The sequence below is a fragment of the Pezoporus wallicus genome, unplaced genomic scaffold (genome assembly GCF_028554395.1).
Source record: "Pezoporus wallicus isolate ANWC-B61680 ecotype Strahan unplaced genomic scaffold, APGP_CSIRO_Pwel_v1 contig_5767, whole genome shotgun sequence".
Taxonomy (NCBI): domain Eukaryota; kingdom Metazoa; phylum Chordata; class Aves; order Psittaciformes; family Psittacidae; genus Pezoporus; species Pezoporus wallicus.
This window is the reverse complement of record NW_026640599.1, coordinates 1,664,528-1,687,833: the sequence shown is the minus strand read 5'-3', so window position 1 is coordinate 1,687,833 and position 23,306 is coordinate 1,664,528. Positions and strand designations below refer to the sequence as shown.

Below are 23,306 nucleotides of genomic sequence, written 5' to 3'. Positions count from 1 at the left end.
AGTACACTTGAAAGATGATGGCTGACTTTGAGTAGGCTGGTGGAAGACTGTTTTACTGATATCTTATTATTTACAGCTCTTCTTCACAGTTGTGGTGTTAGTACATGACAGCCTTAAATTTCTTTAAAATTATTAATATTCAGTGATATAACTTTGTTTCTCAGATATTTTGGGGAACTGCTTTTGTTTTAATTATACAATGCTAATGAAGGATGAATAAAACTTTCCATAAGTCAATTATTCAGGAAAGGCCACCAGTGTAGTCTGTCTCAGAAATTTTGAAATTTATCCATTCTTTGCAGGAACAATTCAGTCTCACCAGGTTTCACACCATTTTTAAAAATCTGTAAATTGAATCCTTAGCTTCTCTGTTTGAGTTGAGTATGTGATCTGGCTTTGTGTAAAGTGATTACTAGTAAGAGCTTCAGGCTCAATATCAGTCCAAGGATGAAAAAATCCATCACAGAATACTCTATTTTAATAGAAGGATTTCAGTTACTCAGCAGTATGAAGACATAATAGTACTTGTGACATGCTGTGCTGTATTGCTTTAGGATCAGACTGAACATTGCAATAATAGCAGTGTTGAGAAGAAAGAAAAAATAGGATGTCTGATTTGAGCATCTCTTTTTCTCCTGTTGGTTTCTATGTTTAGCATAGTGTATGGCATGTCAGGCCCTACTTATAAAGACCTGTGAAAGAAACTACATGGATTCCCGGTCTTGCATGTTAGGAATCAAGCAGCATGTGATGCATAAACTTGCACAGAATTGGATTGATCCAGAGGCAGATCCACCACAGGATACAGCTGTTGGGTTGTATGATAAAAGCTCATCTGCAGTCCTGCAAAAGACCTCAGAGAGGCAACAGCAGTTGGGGGATCCTAAATCCTGCCCGGCTGTTCCCAGGCCCACCACAGGAGCCATCAGCCCCTCAGAAGCCTGTCTCGGGGAGCAGAGTCACAAAGGCAGACCAGAACCCATATTAAGGAATCGGAGTGAGGGACAGCTTCTCTGGGCCCTCCCAGGGCTGTCCCAAGAGTGTCATCACAGTGAATCATCCAGCCTTAAGACCCATCAAGGTGAATCAATGCTGGATCCCTTTTTGGACTGAGGGGAGATGGTACCTGGGACATGGTACATAGTATGGAGTGCAGGGGAAGAACATTTTGGGATTGCTCAGGATCTTTACAGGGCAATAGAGGTATAAGGGGATAAAAAGGTCTGGAGGTGTGTAAATACGTGACTCACTTGTCTGGCAATGCCCTGCTCTTGACCAGGGCATTCTGTCCAGTTGTCAAATTCAACTTCTAACTCTTCCTGGCTGAAGGTTACCTCTTGTGTTTCCCGCCCTTTCCACCCCCCTTCTCTTTTTGTATCTAGTTGGACAGAATCTCTCCTATTTCTATTTAGGACCATCATCTCATGTTCTTACTATGCAGCTTGTTTAAGAGGGTGCTTCCATCTTCTGTAATGTCCTCAGAGATAGTGGGCAGCAGCTATTTGGCCCTCCAGAAGTCCTTGGGCTGAACAAGCCAAGATGTCCTTCATCATTTCTTCTCAGAGCAAGTTGCTACAACTGAAGCCATCCTGGTGGTTCTCTGCTGGACTTCTTGAAGTTCATCATCATCCTTATGTTTTTTTTCTTTCCTAATCTTAATGACTAATAAATTTTTCAAATGTAATCCTTGTGCATTTGAGACTTATAATACTAAATCGTAAAAGGATTTCATAGCTAAGCTTCTGCTCAACAGGTACTCTTAAATTATGAGCCAAGTAGCCTTCCACAATTATTTAGATTTCCTTGGAGTTGTTGTTTTTTTCTGTCTTTAAATATTTGAAGAGCATACAGAAGCCTGACACCTTTCAGTTCTGGCTTATGGCTAGGTAGTTGCGTAGCACAAAGTACACAAATATGGAACTCTGCCCCTGCTTGCTTTCCCCTTCCCTTCTCATTCATATTGCCCAAATGTGAGGGATGTTCCACATCATCTGCTGGGCAAAGGCCAGCCTCCTTTCAGTATCATGACCACCTTTAATTTAAACTGTTTCTCATTTCTGTGACCATATTTGATTTTATTTGATATAAGTTACTGGCACCAAAGATTGTTTTTTTTTTGTTGGTTGTTTTTTTTTTTTTCCTGAAAGAGGTAGTCACTGTAAAGGTCTGTTTTAATAGCTGAATTTATGGGTTTTATGCACAGTATCTTTGTGTACACAATGCACAATACCTTTGTGTAAGTAAGTTCATAAATACTTCTTTCTGTTTCACTTAGAATTTCCTTCTCTACCATACCTTCCTTCTTGCTTCAAGAAGAAGAAAAGGGACAGATTGTTTAAGGAGAATCTGGATTTTCTGTTTACAGAGCAGTGAATGTTCTGAAATAAACTATAGTTGTATATGTTGTAAAATTCGGGTTTTTTTGACAGGTTAATAAATCTCAGCCAAAGGGTCTGAAAGACTAGAGATGTTAAAAGCTTGTGTTGCCTGACAAAAACAAACCAGCAAAGGATTTAGGATTATTCCAATTGACCATGGCTCCCATTGTATTTACAGATGCATTCATTTATGGGTCTTTTTCACAGGTTTTTTTTTTATGTTTTGGTTTTGTGGTGAGCATAAACGAGAATCACCTGAAGTGGCAAAAAGTTAAAAATGCCATGGTTCTTCAACAGGTAAACGTGTTCATGGTGCAGACAGTGCAAGCCTTCTGTTGACTTTATAAGCTTTTGAATATCAATAAGCTTACGCAGTTTAGAGAACTTAAATCTATGTTTTCAAACCTACACCTCCGTTCATCAGTTTTGACACTTTTCATGCATAGACATGTGAGACAAATTACCCTATATTCCAATGGCAGTAACAGCTGACTAGGATATCTTTTGATACAAGGCTTGGAAAGTAGTATCATAAAAGTATTTAGAGCTTGGCTATTGATGTAATATTAACTGAAAAAGTGGAAAATTATTTGTTAGTTGTTTAGAAACTGATTTCTAGTAGAATTCAGAAGGACCCTGGGATGAATAAAAACAAAAATCTGTCATAAGTTTTCCTGTGTGCCTTCTTCAGATTCAGCAACTGTTTCTGGGAATGGAAGCCTCTGGAGAAAACAGTAGGAAACTGGGTACAAATATTAGTGGTACAGTATACTGTGCCTGATACATAAATTCAGTCATGTTGGAGATACTTTAGTATGTATCGGCAATGTCACATGGAAGTGTGGGATATGAATTACTGCTTATTTTATTAAGTCTGTTAGGAAGTTTAGCAAGGACCTCACCCACTGCGTTTTCCCATTAAGTATCATTCAGACAAGGAAAGCATCATTGCAAATGTTTGAATTAGATTGAACATGAAATGACAATGAAACATCAGATAATGTATAATTTAAGACTACAAACTTCGGTTTATCTGTACATTCCCAAAACAATGCTTATGCTTTGCTGGGGGTACTTTCACATTGAATTGAAGCACAGTTTTAGTTCTTGCCAAATCCTCATTATCCAGGAGATTTGATTCAGTCCTGACAAAATATCATGGAAGCTGATTTATTCTCCCCAGCCGTTTCTGAGTTACTGTTCTTGATGTTTTTTAATGCATTTGATGTTAGCTTTATAAATACATGCAGTTTTATATCTGTACATATAGAGATATATATCTGTATATACTCAGATACATATTTTAAACTGTATATACTGCATATATGCACCTGTATATATATATATATTTGTGTTAAATCCAGGAGCCCGACAGGAGCAAGGGTGCTGCAACTCCACAATCCCAAACACAGCCAGCAATGAGGCTGAAAACATGTTCAGTAGTCATGTGGGCACACATGGCATATACAACATGCATGTACACATGCCAGCCCCACAGAACAGCACAGTAGAAATGCTCATCACTCACACAGGTTGAGCACAGAGAGCACCAGTGGTCTGATCCTGTTCCCCTCTCTGGCTGATCAGGGTGAAGGTCTATTAGTGCAAATTATATATGTGTATATGTGCAGCTGGATTTAGGCAGTCAGCTGTCCCTGGATCTCAGTCTCCCCAGTCACTGGCACCTGGAGGCATGAGTCCCCAATAACATAGCCCCATTCTAGCATACAGTGCAGATCCTCTTCCTTCCTCTTCTCTCACTGACACCCATGCAGTGGGTGACTTAGACACAGCCTATCCAAATGGTCCTGAATTCTTTTGCACCCATCATGTCCCACAGAGAGTCTCTCGTGCACACACAGGTAGGTCTCTCAGACTGCCCCAGACACCACTGTCTCTACAGCAGCTGGCCAGAGCTAACGTTTGCCTACCCTGTCCCTGCAAGAGGCAGTGCTGTCTGTGCTATCACTGGTAGAGACAGGCCTGGCTCCCAGGCCGCTTCACCTACTTTCCAGCAAGTACAGCATGCTCTTCGTTAGCACTCATGCTCACTTACACATCCACATCCAGCCTCATTGCAGGTGCTGCACTGTGGGCATGTGGGACCCCTGGTCCCATATCAGGGCTGGCACTTAGACCTCCATGCAGGTGTGCATGCACAATAGTAAGCCCTTGCCCAGGAAAGCCATCAGAAATTAGGTTTAATTAGAGATGACAGGACAGGCTGGTGCAGGCACAGCTGGGCAAGTGGACTGATGGCCCCTGCTCACATCCCACCAGCCCCTTCTGTCCTCCTTCGCATGAGTGCGCTGATGTGTGGAGCCTTCCCTGCTGGCACATCTGAATGGGTCTGGCCCAGCTTCAGGGCTCTGTGGGGGCTCCTGTGGCATCAGGAGTGGCTGGGTTATGAGCTTTCATTGCCTCTCAGGCTTGCTGGATTCCCCTGCACCTCCTGGACCATCCAGCATCATAGGGATCAGTTTGTAATAGCTGACGGCTGCTGTGCTGGGCCTGGAAGCAGCCAGGCAGGGTGTGATTCAGGCGCCCCCACCTACCCTTGTTGCTCCTGCTATGCTTCCTGTGTGCAAAGACCAGCACATCTATTACATAAACTAGCATGTGTGTATATTTGTATGTATATAAATATGTCTTTCTATGTATGAGGATGTATAGATCCCTCCTGTAGAAACAGAGTTGGCAATTTTAACTGCTAATGCTTCATGGATGCTCTTTGGACGTACTAAAGTCAAAGCCCACCTGGACACATTCCTGTGTAATCTGCTGTAGGCGTCTCTGCCTTGGTTTGGACTAGATGATCCCCAGAGGTCTCTTGCAACCCTAACAATTCTGTGATTAGTAATGTGATGCTTCATAATCACAGAAGATTTGGAAGGGAAGATTCTTGTTAATTAAAAACTGTAGACAGTTTTTAAGCTGTGTTCCTTTTCTCCAAAGAGGGTAGTTAGGAAGGCACCCAAAGTAGAGAGAAAGACTTTTTTAGTTGATAGGAAAGTAGAAGAACATGTGGGAGTGAAGAACCTCAGCTGGCAGCACTGCCACTGCCAAGCAGAGGAAAAGCTGGTTGCGAAAAGCATTCAAAGTGTCATTGTCCTGGGTTCAGCAGTAGCAGTCATGTTTCTCCTTCTTGGTAGCTGGTGCAGTGCAGTGTTTTGACTTTCAGCTCGGGAACAGAGCTGATAACAAGGATGTTTTGGTTTGGCCAAGGACTTCGTGAGCCTCATGCTCTGCCAGGGAGGAGGGGAAGCCGGGAGGAAGCAGAGACAGGACACCTGACCCAAACTGACCAAAGACATATTCCATACTACAGCACGTCATGCCCAGGATGTAACTGGGAGTTAGCCGGAAGAACTGGGAGACTGCAGGGTTGGAGGAGGTATCGGTCGGTGCTTGGTAGGGCTGAGGGGGGCAAGTTATCGGTTGGCTGGTGGTGAGGTGTTGTATTCTCTTCCCTTGTTATTTCCTTTATCATTGTTATCATTGGTGGTAGCAGTAGTGATTTGTGTTATACCTTAGTTACTAAACTGTTCTTATCTCAACCCGTGGGAGTTGCATTCTTTTTGATTCTCCTCTCCATCCCTCTGGGAGTAGGGGGAGGGAAAGAAGGGGATAAGCGAGTGAATGAGTTACCTGACTGGGTTTAAACCACAACAGTCATGAGCAACATCTTTGCTCTCCATTTAGATGCAAGATGCTTGTAATCTGAAAAAGCTCAAAATAACAATTGTCACTTGATTTTGTAAGATTTTCTTCCTTTTAACAGCAAAGTTAAAAGTTGACCTGGTTGAGATTATGACAGCAGCAGTTCTAGATTCATTAATTGTTTCTTTCTGTTTTTAACCATCATCTCGTGATATTCCATAGAGCTACTTGTTAAATTTCTGTTTTACTTCTCAGTGAGGAAACTGTAGTCTATGGCTTTGAAAGTCTTGGAGTGTTTTATCTGCAGATGGAGGGTCATTGGAGAAAGAAGTTTCTGTGTCTTTTCTGTCATTATTTTCCTTGCTAAGAATAAAACGTTAAAACTGTTGAGGAAGATGTGTTTAGCTACACTTTCAAGACCTGCCAATGCAGAACATACATCCCCAAGACAATCTTTATCTATGGATGAGAAATATCAGTCCTCCTTCTTCAGACATATTTGCCGTCTGATTTATAAATTTTCTCTGATCAGTAATGAATCTTACCTGTATCTCAGTAGAAGTAGTTGAAATCAATTACCGAAGTGTTTAAATATAATAGGAAAAACTACAACTTCTAATCAAAGGAAAAAAAAAAAAGGAAATTACTTGATATATTTCCTATATACTGAATCACAGTGTCTGAGAATCTCTTTTGCTTTTTTGCTTCTTTGCTTCATGCCTGACAGCCTGTCCTCCTTTTTACTAGTCACATCATATTTTACCTGGTAGCCAGAACATATCTTTCAGTGGATTGTGTGGCAGCGATACTTTGTCACCTTGACATACCTGCTGCAGTCTGGTTTCCCCAGGGAATCGTTATATACAGTCTGGGAGCTGAAACTTCCAAGTTACCAGCAAAATGCTGCTCGTAGCACTCAGCTGCCTGTCAGTTTATCCAGATTCTTGGTAATTCCTGTGGCAGTGTCTATTTCTCAACTGATCATGTTGCTGTAGTAGAGGTGTTTTCTTTCAGGTCATGTGTTATGATGGTTAGAGCCCTGCAAAATCACTGTTTGCACTATGCCATGGTAGTCTTACTAATAGATAAAGGCATATAATTTGATTTTAAAAAGAAGAAAATAGAGGTGTCCTGTGCTTAAGCTAAGATGACTTAGTCTTTTCCTCAAATAAGTATGTGTTATAAACACATTAATTCAGCTGCTTTTTTGTAGGTTAACTGAAAGAATATGTAGAGAAGGCAATTTGCCTTTGGCTTAACTGTGAAGAAATGTGTTTGTATCAGTATTGCGGTGACAGAGACACTTTTTAATAGAACAATTTATATTGTCATCATGGGTTCTCTATTGGTCACTTAGCAATATGTTTTGCTGTATATTCTGCACGTTTGTCATTCAAACCTTTAAATTTAGAAGTTCCATTATAGTGCCATCTGCCTGTGCACCAGTGAGTGAGGCTGTACACTTTTGAACAGGAAAGAAAAACAAATTGATTTCATTTTCAGGAGAGAAAAAAAAAAGTAAAAAAAATACACGAAACGTGGCTAGTGGACACCAAGTTCATAGAATCATATGGTTTGGGTTGGAAGGGACCTTAAACATTGTCTAGTTCCAACCCCTCTGCCATGGCCAGGGGCACTTTCCATTAGACCAGGTTGCTCACAGCCCTATCCAGCCTGGCCTTGAACACTGCCAGAGATGTGGCAGCTACAGTTCTCTGGACAACTTGTGCCAGTGTCTCACCATCCTCACAATAAAGAATTCTTTCTTAATATCTAATCTAAATCAACCCTCTGTCAGTTTAAAGCCATTACCCTTTGTCTTATCCCTATGAAGATCCCTCTCCAGATTTCTTGTAGTCCCCTTTAGGTACTGGAAGGCTGCTTGAAGGTCTCTCTTGAGCCTTCTTTTCTCCACACTGAACTCTTTCAGTCTTCATAGGAGAGGTACTCCAGACTTCTGATCATCTTTGTGACCACGATGACCATGTCAAGTTGACCTTGAGCCAGTGATGTGCCATTGCAGCAAAGGCAGCTGATTATGGCGAAGTGTTGCTAGCAGGTTGAGGAAGGTCCTTCTACTCAGCACTGGTGAGGTTATACCTGGGGTACTGTGTCTAGTTCTGGGCTCCGCAGTATGAGAAACAAATGGAGGTACTGGGGGGAGTCCAGTAAAGGGCCACAGAGCTGGTGAAGGGACTGGAGCATCTCTCCTGTGAGGAAAGGCTGAGTGAGCTGGAATTCATTATCTTGGAGAACAGAAGGCTTAGGGCAGAATATTCTTATTAATGTAAGTAAATAGTTGAAGGGAAGATGCAAAGAAGGGAGGAGCCAGGCTCTTGGCAGTGGTGCCAAGTGGCAGAATCAGAGGCAGTGGACACAGATTGAAACACAGGAATATCTCTCTCTGAGCATCAAGAAACACTTTTTTGCCATGAGGGTGTCTAAGCACTAGCACAGGTTGTCCAAGGAGGAGGTAGAGCTTCCCTCATTGGAGATACTAAAGCACTGTCTAGACATAGTACTGGGCAACCGGCTGTAGGTGGCCCCGCTTGAGCAGGGGGGTGGACGAGGTGACCTCTAGAGGTTCCTTCCAACATCAGTCATCCTGGGATCCCATGATTCTCTGAGTCCATATGAGATTTATGTAGTATTTGCTCATTTTCTTTGTGTGTATGTATATTATGTATGGGCATCTGTAATTCATAATGCAACAGCACAGTAACATGATATCGAGTTCAGAGTAAAAATTCTAGATAGTCATGGAGGAACGGACACATTTAGTTTAAATTGGAAAGCAGCTCTCATCTCTTCCATAGACTCAAGCAAACTGTTGAAGGTCAGCAAATATAGTATAATTCAGATCTGTGGATTCATTGTGTGAGTGGAGATTCTTACTTTTAATATGAAATCATTATTGCATTGAATGAGCAAGTAGTTGTCACTTAAGCATATGGCCTGTTGCAGTGTTTTAAGGACTTTGCCCATGAAAGATCAATTTACAGGCAGATAGGTGGTAGTTTTCCTTTTACATTAGTTTGCCATCTGTCAGCTTTATACCCTGTTGACATCTGGACATTATTTCAGATTGAAATATACAGATGAGAGGTTTTTTAAATAAAAAATGATACTAAGAAAAAGCTGATGAGAACTCAGATAATGATAAACTTGTTTCTTTGAAGAACTGAGTACCTAAAAGAAGTTACTCATGTCAGAAGTTGTGTGACAGGTGCAGTTAGTAGTTGCTGATACCATGGCTGGTATTCCCAAACTAGTGTTAATGTTAAACCAGCATCATAGAAAATTCTGCTTCTCTTGGTAGCCTGTTAAAGTGTCTCGCCTCCCTCATACTGAAGACTTTTTTTCCTGCTGTCAAATCTAAAACTCTTCTCTTTCAGCTTAAAGCCATTCCGCCTTGTCACTACAAGATCTTGTAAAAAGTCCTTCCAGATTTATTGTAAGCCCCTGCTTAGGTAGTGGAAGAGTGTTACAAGGTTTTGTGGGAGCCTCGTCCAGACTGAAAAAGCCCAGCTCTCTCAGCCTGTCTCCATAGTAGAGGTGCTCCAGCCCTCTGATCATCTTAATGGCCCTCTTCTGGACTTGCTCGAGCAGGTCCGTGTTTCTTTTGTGTTGGGGGCCCCAGAGCTGGACACAGTACTGCAGGTGGGGTCTCCTGAGAGTGGAGTAGAGGGAGAGAATCACCTCCCTCGACCTGCTGGTCATGCACCTTTTGATGTAGCCCAATATACGGTTGGCTTTCTGGGCTGCAGGTGCATACTGCAGGCTCATGTTTTGCTTCTTCCACTTGGCCTTGTTGAACTTCATGAGGTTTGCGCTGGCCCACCTGTCTAGCCTGTCAAGGTCCCTCTTGATGACATCCCTTCTCTCCAGCATGTTGACCACACCACACAGCTTGGTGGTGTTGGCAAACTTGCTAAGGATGCCCTTAATCCCATGTGCTGTGTTAGTTACTAATCCAGTGCTCAATCATAGCTGTGTTAGTTCCTATTTCAATATATATTAAACTAGATAAGGCTTAAACTACAGGAAAGGAGACTATTTGCATAGATACCATATGTATACCATCTGTTTATATACATGCATACATATACAGAGTTAAATGAAATCAGAATAGTTTGGGTTGGAAGGACCCTTCAAAGGTCATCTTGTCTGACCCCTCTGCAGTAAGCAGCGACATCTTTGTCTTTGGTCAGGTTGCCCAGAACAGCATCCAACTTGGCTTTGAATGTTTTTCTATTTTTGTCCATTATTTACTTTGAAATAGTCACGTCTCACACCCCTTATTCCTTTCACTCAAAATGACCTTTTATTCTGCCTGTAAACATGCTTGAGTCGAAATAAGAACTGAGCCTTTCAGTGAGGTGACTAGTAGCCTTCTCTTTTCTTGTAGAGCTGGTCTAATAGAAAAATAGGCACAGCTTGGTAACTGTGGGTCATCAGTGCATTTTAAAAAAGGAAAAAAAGTGTTTCCATGCAGTATTTTAACAGGTAAATGTTATTTCAGATTCTAGTGCTTTTTCTAGTGCTGATTATCTTAAGTTTATTCTTCTTCTTTGGCTCTTACAGCACTCTAATAAGGTGACCCCAAGATACTACAGTTTTTAAGGATTTTAGGAGTAGTTCTTGGGTTTGGTCCGTAGTGCAGTAAAACTGCCTTTTAAATTGCTGCTTTCATTCTCTTGGGGGTTTTTTTGTGAAGCCGGTGCTATTAAATTATTTTTCCAAACAATATTATAAAAATGGTTTGGGTTTTTTGTTGTTTGTTTTTTTTTTCTTTTAAAAATTACAAAAGCCAGTTTCTAAGAGGTATTTAAGATTCAGTTCAGGATTTTACCCAAATTCACCAAATCAGAAGTTAATACTTTTTCCAACTTACTTGTGTACTTTGTTGCCTAAACAACTTCTTAGAAAATCTATATTGAAAACAGAGAATTGACTTTTTTGATATTCATATTTCTTTCCTATAGTAAAAATGTATAGAAGATCATAATCTTCTCAAAGTGTTTTTATTTACTTAAAGGTGCTAGTTTGTGGCTTTTTGTTTGGGCTTTCATGCTATTAATCTTAAATATTCTCTAAAAGAGAACTTTCAACTGTTTGAAGAAAAACCGCTTTTCTTTCAGATCATGAAAAGTTAAAAGTTTAACACAGCTATAAATCACCCAGTCACTCCAGACTGGTGACACTGTGTCATGTATGGTTCAATGAGAAATTTGTTCTGAATAGAAAAAAAAAGACCTTTTCTGTTACTTTTTTTTCACTCCTGATGAAAACCTGTTTAAAGGTGAATGCCTCTTCTCACCCTTTCATTCTTCACTAAGGAAATTAGGAAATGACTTCATGTCTGAAGCATATGTGGTTTGTTATTAACACTTCTGGCAAGGATTATACAATAATTAAGATGTTGGTTAGATCAGATTAAGGTACATTTCAGTATGCAGGCTGGCCTTTCAGTGTGGTAAGATAACACTGGTCAAGAAGATATTATGGGACAAAAAGACACTGTTTTGAAAATGTTATGCTGCTTGAAAAAAATTTATTGTTCCATGAGAATCAGCCACCTTTTGCAGCACTTACTGAGTTGGTGATGCACTTGCCTAAACACATGCTTAGGCAAGTGGTGATGTCCAGCTACACAAAATAGGCAGGGTACCTGCCTTTATCAGCCTGCCATGCTGCAGCTGCAACTGTAGACATTCCCCGTGGCAAAAAGGTCATTGCATTTACTCAGGAAGTACTTCTGATACCTATTTCCAGTTTCAGTTTGAGACTTAAGAGTATGCATTCACCAGAAGAGCTCCTCCTTTGGATGTACCTAGTTTGCATCTCTGATGTGTTTGCTCATGAGGTGGGGCCAGCTTTCCTCCAAGGTGCAGAGTAATAATTCAGTACGGAACAGGCACAAGCTGGAACACAGGAAACTCCTTGGAAAACTATTTTCACCATAAGGGTGGTGAAATATGGGAGCAGGTTGCCTAGGAGCTATGTGGAATCTACATCCTTGAAGATACTCAAAACTCACCTGGTCAAGGTCCTGAGCAGCCTGCTCTGGCTGGATGTGCATTGGATAGGGATGTTTCTAAATGGCCTCCGGGGATCCTTCCAGTTTAAATTATCCTACCATACTGAGCTCTGCATGCAAGCTGCAGTTACTTAAATGTGTTGTATATTACATGTCAAGAAAGTCAGTGGCTTTAGTAAAGATACTTCTGTGTGGAAGATAAGGCAGCACAAATTAACTGTTTCATTGCACAGAATTCATTTTTAGGCCACTTTTAGAGATAAGTGGCATAAAACCCTAGCGTGTTCACACAGTATGAGTAATCTCAGTAGAGAGCAACTTGAGTGTTTGCCTTGTGTTCTCCTTAAAAGAACAATACTCTTCTATGGTTAATCCACGCTCCAGTTGATTGAGTTAGATTTCTGCTGCCAGGATAATTGAACACTGTTTCAGAAACTCCTGGGAATTCCTTGAAGCCTGTAACACGAGTTGCCATACAAAGTTCCCAGTGTGCTGTCCTCTAAACACACAGTCCTCTGTGAAAAGAGTGCTCCAGCCATCCGGAATGATCAGAGTAACCCCGCATGTAAATGTGACCTTCTCCCTGCCTCACAGAGCCGCTGTGTCTGGGCCTGACTGTCACTCACAGAAACACTTTCTTTCACTTGATAGGGTCTTGAAAACAAGCAAGAAATTTGAAATTTATGCTCCTTCTTCCCCATCCAAACTGTTTTACACCTTCTGGCCCACCTTAAGATAACACCCTGTGAACCGGTCTATGGGAGAGTAGCTGCTGGTATGGGCTGAAATGTAAAGTGGCATTTATGTAAGAGCTGGAAATGCAGAGTGATCTAATTATGTGCAGATGTAACGCACTTCTTTTTTCTTTTTTTTTTTTTTTTCTTTTTATTACTCTAATGATTTTTATCTTATAAGACTCCTGGTAAATAATTTGATTCATGTACTGGTCTGCAATGTATTCATAGCAAGTTAACAAAAATCTGAATTAAAATGTATATACGTGTATAATTTCCAAATGGTTCATAATATGAATCATTGAATCATAAAGAATGGTGACTGGTAGTTAGTATTCTGGATACTCTGATGCTTAATTCAATTTATTATAAGTTTCCAGCTTGTTTGTTTATTTCTTATGACACTTAAAAACATCTTGATTTACTCCTTATTTTCTTTAATGGAATTAAGATGTGGGCCTCTAAGCTGCATAACTTTCTTAAACATATTTAATATGATTTTGTTATCCCTGGCTAGTCAAACTGGCATACATCCTTAAAATAAAATGAAGTGTAGTTCATTATTGCTGCTGAGACTTTTCTCAACTATTTTTGGAAAGAGTGTATGTCCAGAGAGAGGTTAATCAACTTATTTCATTATTGTTTCTTTGTTAATTCCTCAGAGAGTTAACACAGTGGGAGGCCAAAATTGCAAATACTGTAGCTGCTTAAAATGCATTTATTCAATAATGTTTAAGTAACTCTGGTGGTAAATGGGTCGCTCAGAAATACATTTCCTCCTATTACTCGATACTTTCTATATCAAAGCATTGGAAAAAAGAAGGCACAAGTTGCCTAAAAAGTAGCCCAGCATCTGTTATGACATGTTGGTTTCCTGTCTTTTTGCGAATTTCCACCTCCTCCCATGAGTGATAAGCAGCATCTTTTCAGCATCTCAGTATTTTGTAAGAGATATAGACGGGTTTGTGTTGTATTCTGAATTATCTTATAGTTCTTGAAAGCTCCTGAGTCACTCACACTAGTAAGACGGTTAGTAATGGAATTATTTTAAAAATCTGAAAAAAAAAAAAATTGAGTCAGTGAGAAAAAAGAGATGAAAGGTTTTGAACAAAACAAAACCCATAGTGGCAATATCTTCCAGACTGATAATGTGTTTCTTGGATACTACTTAGTTTGAAATCATGAGCACAGAGTATAAGCTAGGTTTTCACAATGAGGAGAGTAAAAATATTTTTGGAAGTGAACAGTCAACAAGTTCCCTGTAGTCTGACTGCCTTCTGGTTGGCAGAGATGAACAATGTCTGTCTGAAATCAACATGAGTTGCCTGTACTTGGTAGATTTCTTCCTGCAGCCTGTTTTGTGGCTCACTATCCACTGATTAAAATCAGTGGGGATTTTTTTAGTGATATGATGGAATTTGAGTTAGGCTCTAAATGCTTATGGGAGACTGCACTGTGCATGTATACATAAATTAATGTATAAGGTTACCAAATATTTCCAGAGTGCAAATTTTACAAATAACATCTCACTTTTGACCAGTTATTTTGATCATGAAGGAGAAAAACAATAATAAATAAAAATGTTACAGAAGTGTAATATGCAATGCATAAGAAGGCTCAAACATAATATGTCACTTTCTGACACCAAATGCTTCTGTGTCATTAGAGGATAAGAGACACAATAATCCTCTACTGTCTCTTCTCACCAAGCACAAACAGAGGCTGATCCTGTTCAGAGGAGAAAGAACATAAGGATAACCTTGCTGAGTCTTACCAGCCCTTTTTGAAACTGTGATTTGAAACCTTAAAATTCCACTGTATTCCCTTTGTGCTTTCATTGATCAGGAGGGAAGAATAAAATTTATTATTATTATTTGTTTTTTAACCACTTGTGTGCCCAGAATGCTGTTTGATTTTTTGGGGGAGACGGGGAGTTGTTAGTTCTTTGTAAGACTCAATAGGATTGAAGGGGTTTTTAAGTATATTTTGCCCAGTGAAAGACTTAACCAATTTGACTTGAGTTTAAACAGACCACAATGTAAATGTCACAGTAATAACAGTAAAAAAATGAAAACTGTAATATTTTCTCATTAAATACATAGCAGTTTCCAATGAAGCATATGGGGAATACAGTGTAAAAATAATAATATATTAAAAGAAGAAAAGAAGTTAACAAATAATCAGTTCCTTCTCACTCTTTTTATCAAAGGGAATGAAATACTCAATACTTTTACTAGTAATGCGCTGGTTCAGAGACAGAGTGCTAAAATGAGTAGTTTAGTCCCCATGTCTGCAAATGTCTTCACTGAGATTAAGGGCCTAATCAGACCAGACCAGAACCAGCAAACAGAAGATTTTTGTAATACAATGTGAAATAATTTGAGGCTATGTTTACCCATTTTAAAGATGATGGAAATTTTAATTCTTTTTTTTTTTTTTTTTTTAATAGAACAATAGATGGTAGTGTTTAATGTGAAGCCAAGTTCTACATGTGTAAATTATGCCTTTTTTTTCATTCTTCATTCTGTTTTAAAGCTGATAGTGTCATATATGGTAAAGGATATTTATTCAGTAAGCACTCCCATGCTTGTATGTTCACAGGTTTTTCAAAATCTTAATTTCAAAACTGATTTTAACCTTTTAAGCTTCCAGACTTTTTGGTTATCACTAATTGCAGTAACACATGTATATCCCTATTAGTTACATAAATACTCCATCAGGTCTTTTACAGTGTATAGGTTGGAGAGGGCCTGCTGTACATACAAGGGCCTAACTAACTCTTCTTTCTTACATTCTTAAATTTCATGTAAGGAGATGTGGTACTGAGGTGCTGCAGTAATTTTATTATTTCTTCCTTTGGTTAAGTGATTAATTTTTTTAGGTTCATACAGTGGAAAACAAATTAGTATGCTTTGCTACTTTACTTTTTTAAGCATCTAGTTCATTCCAAAGTGAAAACTGTCCTATATTGGTATGACCTTTTGAAAGATCTCATAGCAGTAGTATTGAGCAGTGACACAAGTTTCACAAATAATGGAGATAAGCAGCCAGCATCTCAGCTGAAGTCTGTATAAATCTCATCTGTCTCTCTCAGTTGGAGTGATGCTGGTGTTGCAATACTTATGCACAATGAGGAAGAACTTGGCTGCTTTCATGTCTCTAAATTTAGTATGTGGGTGGACCAGGACAGTGAACAGTTTATAACATCTCTGTGCAACGAAGTTAATAAATCCATTTTGTATGTGAATCTCTGTAAACCTTTTATCATCCATTAAAAATGTTGCTGTTGACAATAAGTGCCAGTACCAAGAAATACTGGAGGAAGACCTACTACACTTATTACCTGTAACATTAAAGCTACTGTAATTATGAGTCTTTTGCCTGGCTTCTTTGTTAATTAAGAGTTTTAATTGCTTCTAGTTCCAGGGAGTTAGTTAAGCTTTTCATTACGCATATTGCCTTCCATAATCATTGGCTCCTCTTGTACAGTAAGCTTACTGACATCATGGAAGTCAATTAGGTCTTTCAAGGCAGAGCAGTGAAGTACATTTCTTTGTATGGGTTGGATTAAAAAAGGTTTCTGAAAGGTCCTGATAATGCTGTTCTGTGCCACATTTAAGCTTATTCTTCAAAAGGCAAAACCTGTCAGGTTTTCATTTACTGTCTGTAGAATGTTTAGAGTCACAAACTAAAATATTCGTAAGACCAAAACCTATAAGCAGAACCGTGCTTCCATTCTAATAGCAAGTGTTCCAAGATTTGCAGGATCAGCTGGTTACATATTTGTAGTTAGTAATAGTGATAATGATCAATATTTGATCATTATCATTGTTCAAATTGGGATTCAGTGACTGTATAAAGGAAATGAGCACAAAAGATTGCTGTGATTCTGTTGGATCACTATAAGTCATTAATTAAGTTTTACTTATTATGTGTGCGATAGAAAGCACCCCTTACTTTCTTTGGCAGACTCCAAGTGGTTGCTGACACGCTGATGTGCAAGAATCAATATATTAAAAAGAAAAGAAAGCAGAAAGAAAGGCTTCATTCCCTTTTACTCTTCCAATCTCTGATAGATTGATATACATAGTGCAGACTTTCAATACATCTTGCAAAAACGTTTTCTTTGAACATAATAAAGATTTTGCAGGTTGCAGCTTGGTTCTCTTAGAGCACAGCCAGAACAAATGTTGTGCATCCCTAATACTCCCTGCTGTGTTAGAGAGCCTGAAAGATGCAGTATGCTGTTGTATGGTCTCCCAGTATGTCGTATCTGGATTCAGTCAGAAGTTATAACTTAAGTTTAGCAAATCACTAGTATTACCCATTCAGTATTAGTTGCCAAGTCTATTGTGTTGTGAAGAAAAGCATAAAATCCATCCTGTGTATCTGGTAGATCAGTGAAGACTGTGAAGGGCTTAATGCACAAGAGAAAAAATTGTGATAAGCAGAGTTGTACTGTCTGAAGAATGTGGAGAAAATCACACTGACCATCCCAACATCTTTGTTAAAATTACTTGTGGCTATAATTTTGGTATTAGTAGTAATAGCAGTGCTAATATTGATAATAAATGCAGTCTGAACTGCAGAAGTGTCAGTGTAGGTCAGAATTTTTCAAATGGTTGAATGCCAAAGATTGCTTTGGATTGTCCATGACCAAAAATTCAAACTCAGGAGTGGGTAATGTCAGGAAGAGATGCTTCATTATATAGATCCTGGAATGAACTCCAGAAGCATTATCTTTTAATATAGAAAAGTTCAGACTAGGTGATATTTTATATATTCATTATTCAATATTCTGATGTTAAATTGCAAAATTTTCATAAATAATGTAGTGATTAAACAACCTTGCTTCCAAACTGTGATCTTGAATTATTGTTACTATTGTAAGACATGAAACTTTTATGTGACTAAACTGCCTCTCCTCTAGAAGTAGCCTTCCAATGTAATTGCTAATTTTCTTTCTCAACATTGGTTTGGAAGAATTGAGCAAATAGAGCACGAATTCAGTAGCTGTCTTCGGACAACTGACTGTCTTACCCTCCAGTCACTCAAAGTCCTAATACTGACCTACGTAGTGTAGTCTCCCTCATCTTGTGTATGTAAGAAATGCCATGCCTAATAAGTGAAAGCACTGGTTCTTTGTCATATTGCAGATTGTAAAGTTGGTCTTGAAGAGCTGAATTGCTTATGAAGGTATTAAAGCACTTGCTTAAATTTACGCTTGTGCTTAAACCCATCCCTGTGAAATAAATCACTTAGGAACATCTGTATAATCAGTTGCTGGGATTGAAGTATGCATGTTGATGTTTTTTTAATTGAAATGAATTTAAGGTTACTTACCATGCAGATGTTCAGATTGAGAGGTTTGCCCTTGCTCTAATTAGGGGTGTCTAAGCCAGGAATTGAATTTAGCTTTCCTACTAAATTTTATTTGGTCTCTCATTTAAAACAAAAAATTAAAAGTTCATAGTAACATTATTTTATATTTTTTTCCCCTCATCTTGTTTCTCAGTGTCTTGTGTTTGAAGATTCACCACTTGGAGTCAAAGGAGCCCTGACAGGAGGAATGCAAGTGGTTATGATTCCAGATGAAAAATTAAATCCAGATCTTAAAAAAGAGGCAACACTACTGCTGAACTCCATGGAGGATTTCAAGCCAGAACTGTTTGGTTTACCAGCCTATGATTAGTGCCTAATCTCTATGCGCATGCACTTAACTGGACACTGGGAAAGTGGAATGAAATTTTACTATGATTTTATGATTGTTTTGCATCTTTTCCTTTCTTCCTCAAAACTAAAATACAAAAGTCCTGCTAACGAGTCTTCCACACAGTACCTTTAAAAGTTGCCTGGGATGTTTATGATTTGTCCTCATGATAAATTCTAAATTAAAGCAGCGTTTTCTCTTGTGAAGTGAATCCAGCCTTGTTCTCTGTACATCACAATGTTTTCTGGGAATATTATGAAACTATTTAGACAATTTATTGTAATTGCATTGGAAGCTTCTTGTTCTGTTTCCACTTGAATGACTTACTGTTTAGATATTAACCAGAAATCTGTTCTGGATTAGCTTTTATTCCATTACATTAGTTTTGATACAGTTATTGCTATCAACATGTTTATCCATTTCCTCATCCTGCACTTGTCCCTCTATTCCCCTTTGTATCATGTTGTCTTTTTTTTTTATTTTCCCCAATTATTTGCAGGGATTTTGTTGTATTTTCTGTGTTTTCTTAGTTTGTTTTCTTCTTTGGAGTTGAATGAGATGACCTCCAGAGGTCCTTTACAACTTCCATTATTCTGTAATTCTATTAGTACCTTTTCTGGCATGGTAATCACCTGCTTTGAGCTATATGAGATCATGTGATCCTATGTTTTAACCAATCAAAATGCTTTGCATCTTCCTTCTTTCATTACATTCTTGAAATTTTTCATGTTGCCATGGAGCCTTTCCTTTCATTCTTGTGAAATGAATCCATCTTGTCTCCCTGCATCAATTCTGATAAAGTTATGGCCTTAATCCATTGTATCCAAATAGCTTTCTGTAGGGCATCCTTACTTTCACATTCTGACCTCTTTCTTGAGCCTTTTCTTTTTTCCAAGTTCCCTGCAGAGTTTTGCTTTCTACTTTAAAAATACAGAAATTGTAGTTTTGGTTTGTTTAAATACTTACAATTTATTTTCCTGGCTACCATAGTTTCCACAAAATGTTTATGTTGTCATATATCTCTCTTCTGTCTGTTTCTGGCATCTCATCAGGACAAGGGTAAGTGCCTCTTTAGAAAATACTAGACATGTAGACAGGTTTTGGTGAAACCCACAAATACATGTATGAAATTATGGAAGCAATGTCTTTTACTTTGTCTAAAGTAAGCTATATTACACGGGGTTCATGATTGTTTTATAAAATGAATGATTGTATTCGGCATTTAAAAAACTAAATTTCTAATTGAGTGTCCATAAACCAGCCCAAAATCTTGGTACAATATCAAACTCCATAAAGACAAGGAGCACGAAGTAAATTAGAGGATTTCTATGCATTATGGGAAGACTACTTTGGCCTTATTTTTTTTAAATATCATCTGTTTATTTATGATCTTTCTCACAAAAAATCTTCTGTAGGTGTTTAACTGTGTTAGGTTTAAGGTTTTTAATCAAGAGCAAAGATTAATGAATTGTAGACCCTTCAGTATTTAGGGTGAGCTTCTTTACTTTTTTTTTCCTTCCTGGATTTAAAAGTGTCGTGGTTTAAACCCAGTCAGGTAATTCGTTCGCTCACTTCCCCCCCCCCCCCCCCCTTCTTGCCCTCCCCCTGCTCTCGGAGGGATGGAGAGGAGAATCGAAAAGAATGCAACTCCCACGGGTTGAGATAAGAACAGTTTAGTAACTAAGGTATAACACAAATCACTACTGCTACCACCAATGATAATAATGATACAGGAAATAACAAGGGAAGAGAATACAACACCTCAGCACCAGCTGACCGATAACTCGCCCCCCAAGCCCGACCAAGCACCGACCGATACCTCCTCCAACCCTGCAGTCTCCCAGCCCTTCCGGCTAACTCCCAGTTACATCCTGGGCATGACGTGCTGTGGTATGGAATAGCTCTTTGGTCAGTTTGGGTCAGGTGTCCTGTCTCTGCTTCCTCCTGGCTTCCACTCCCCCCTGGCAGAGCATGAGGCTCACAAAGTCCTTGGCCAAACCAAAACATCTCTATCAGCTCTGTTCCCGAGCCGAAAGTCAAAACACTGCACTGCACCAGCTACCAAGGAGGAGAAACATGACTGCTACTGCTGAACCCAGGACAAAAAGAAACCCAAAATTTTCATCTTTTGTGTAGACTGTTGGGATTTTCTGTTACTGTAGTCTGTTCATACCTCAGAAAATTAAGAAAGTGTTATTCAGCATGATCAGTCAAATATGACCTAGATGACACCAGAAGATTTTTAGTACACCTAGTGTAATGGTTTGCAGTTAAAGGCTTCTCATCTAGGGATCTTAAAGCATTTTTTAAAAGGGTGATATTGTTTCAGTGTAGGTATTGTGCATATTATGCTTTTTCTTGGATATTGCAGTCATTAGTGTTTGTACAGTGACAGCAGCACTTCCTATCCAATATGAATTCCATTTCTCGTCTTTCCAGACAAGATAACAGAAATATTGCTGGATAATTCCTCCTTTGACTTATGTTACATAAAACAAAGTGTTACTGTAGAGCAGTAATTCTGAGCTTTTAAGTGTAAAATAGGTGCCTGTTGGGATCCCCTTCGTTCATAATTACTGAATTCCAACAGGGATGTTACTAGGTAGAGCAAGCTTTAATAAGCTGTAATTAGTAACTTAGAAAAAGTTTTGCACATATTTAATATAACTAGGGAGTTTTACAAAAAAAAACATGTCGCAGAGTTTATTTTGAAGGAACTATCATCAAAGTCTTGAATTTTATTTTTAAAGATGTAGAGACATTAATGAATGTCACTGACAAAATCAGAATTACTTCATCATGACCACCATGATGAATCAGCATATCCTACAATTCTAATTAAGTAGCCTTCTCTTTTGCAGAGAATTAATAGTCAGAAAACTACCACTTCTGTACTCAACAGCTAATCTACCCTATACAATTATTCTTCCATGCATTTAGTATCCCACCTGACAGTTGCCAGAGAGATTATTGCCCCAAACTGAAATCTGTTAACCTGAGCCATATGGTATAACCTTTAAGTAAAACTCCCATCCATGTACTTTACTGCTTGCCATTAGCCAACTTTCTGGAACAACCTGTGCTGAACCCTTTGACAGTTATGAAAGTAAGTGTCAGTGTTGTGTTTAGGTTTTCTCTTGACTGAATGAAGAATCAAAAGAGTATGCTAATTCTTCATCTATAGTAATCTTTAAAATTCTGTCATCTCCATTATATGTGAGGTGGATATTCATGTCAGCAGTAGGTGACTCTAGCCTGCCTGATTAACCATATACCAAATACCAACATATGTTTGTATATATTTCTTTACTGACTTTTTGGTTAGATTTCTGGCTCTGTAGCTCAATCATCTCAACAACGTCTGTTCAGAAAAGAAAAAAAAAAATAAAGGATTAAAAACTTGGATCCCTTCCCTTACTTCTGTCTGCTGCTTTCCAGATGAAGTCCTGTTTTGACTGAAGTAAAAAAATCCTTACCAGATCCTGCAACAGGTCATGAGGACATGTGACCAATCAGGACATTTATATGCTCTGTGTTTGTATGAAAAGGACTGTTAAAAACTAATCCAAAAACTCCATCATCTTAACTCAGCAAACAGACTTCAGTCCCAACAAGTGCTTAAGTGCATGATTAATTCATTTCTATTAAACATAGAAAGTAAGCAGCAGCTTAATTTTAGTTATATATATAGTTTTATTTGTCTTAATACAGAGCATGTGTTTCACACATATCCGGAGAAGTTCAGCCTCCACAAATAAAGGCAGAAATTCATGACCAAGTTTTTACAATTGGAAAATAGGATAAGTGCAGCAAAATGGAGCTAAATTCAGCCATGAATAGAGATAGATAGATAGATAGATAGATAGATAGATAGATAGATAGATAGATAGATAGATAGATAGATAGAAAGAAAAAAGGCAAACTAATGATGTCTAAAGTGTTGCACTGGAACTTGAACTCTTTTCTGCCTCACAGGTGAACTGTGTTACACATTTTACTGGACTTCCAATGAAATTAATCTTGGTAGAACATCCAGGTTGCAGAGATACACATAAACAAGAGTTTCATCGAATATAGTCGGGTCAAAATTCATTAGAACTGGATTAATTTAAAAATGCAGTCTGACTTCTTTGAAGCTTGTCATTTGCCTTCTACAAATAAAGATCAAAAAAAGCTGAGATGTTCATTCTTTGTTTGGATTAGATTTCTTTCTAAAGAATGATATAGTTAAACTGTAGAAACCTCTATCCAGAATCAAACTCATGTTCCATATATTCTAAAAAATCTCTTCAGCAGAAACCAAACTAGATAAATTAGAAAAATTTGCAAGAAACTTCACATTAAGAAAAAATGAAATTATTTTCCACAGCATTAAACTTAATCCATATCTTAAACAATTAGATAATGAAGCTTGAACTTTTCTGCTTTATTACTAGGTCCAGATACGAAAATCCCCCCTTTTTTAATCGTGTTAAATGTAGACAGCAAAACCACTAAATTCAATGGACCATATTAAAACCTTCATTTCTAATATTTTAATATTAGAATATGAAAACAACCACAACACCCCTTTTTTTCCTGATTACTTTCCATGTATTTCGTTCTAATTTACCTCTTTGTTACTTCACGGAAACTCATGTTCTGAGACTAAAAGGGTAGAATTATTTTTTTTGCAAATTACAGGAAATAAGTGGAAAGACTGGAGTGGAGGGAAAGGAGGTCTCAGAACACTTCTCTGTCCCAAGGGGAACATGACTGTCGTCAACACTTTATGTTAACCTTCA

The 23,306-nt window shown here is 38.5% G+C and overlaps 1 protein-coding gene across 1 annotated transcript in view; it reads left to right on the top strand.

Moving 5' to 3' along the window:
- Nucleotides 1–21,643, top strand: part of PUDP (pseudouridine 5'-phosphatase) — an 81,309-nt gene extending 59,666 nt beyond the window's left edge. Inside the window, exons 4-5 of the mRNA XM_057419674.1 lie at nucleotides 18,328–20,055; nucleotides 20,631–21,643. Of these exons, the coding sequence (XP_057275657.1) occupies nucleotides 18,328–18,504 (177 nt within the window). The 3' untranslated portion in view covers nucleotides 18,505–20,055; nucleotides 20,631–21,643. The remainder of the gene's footprint in view (nucleotides 1–18,327; nucleotides 20,056–20,630) is intronic.
- Nucleotides 21,644–23,306: the final 1,663 nt, after the last annotated feature.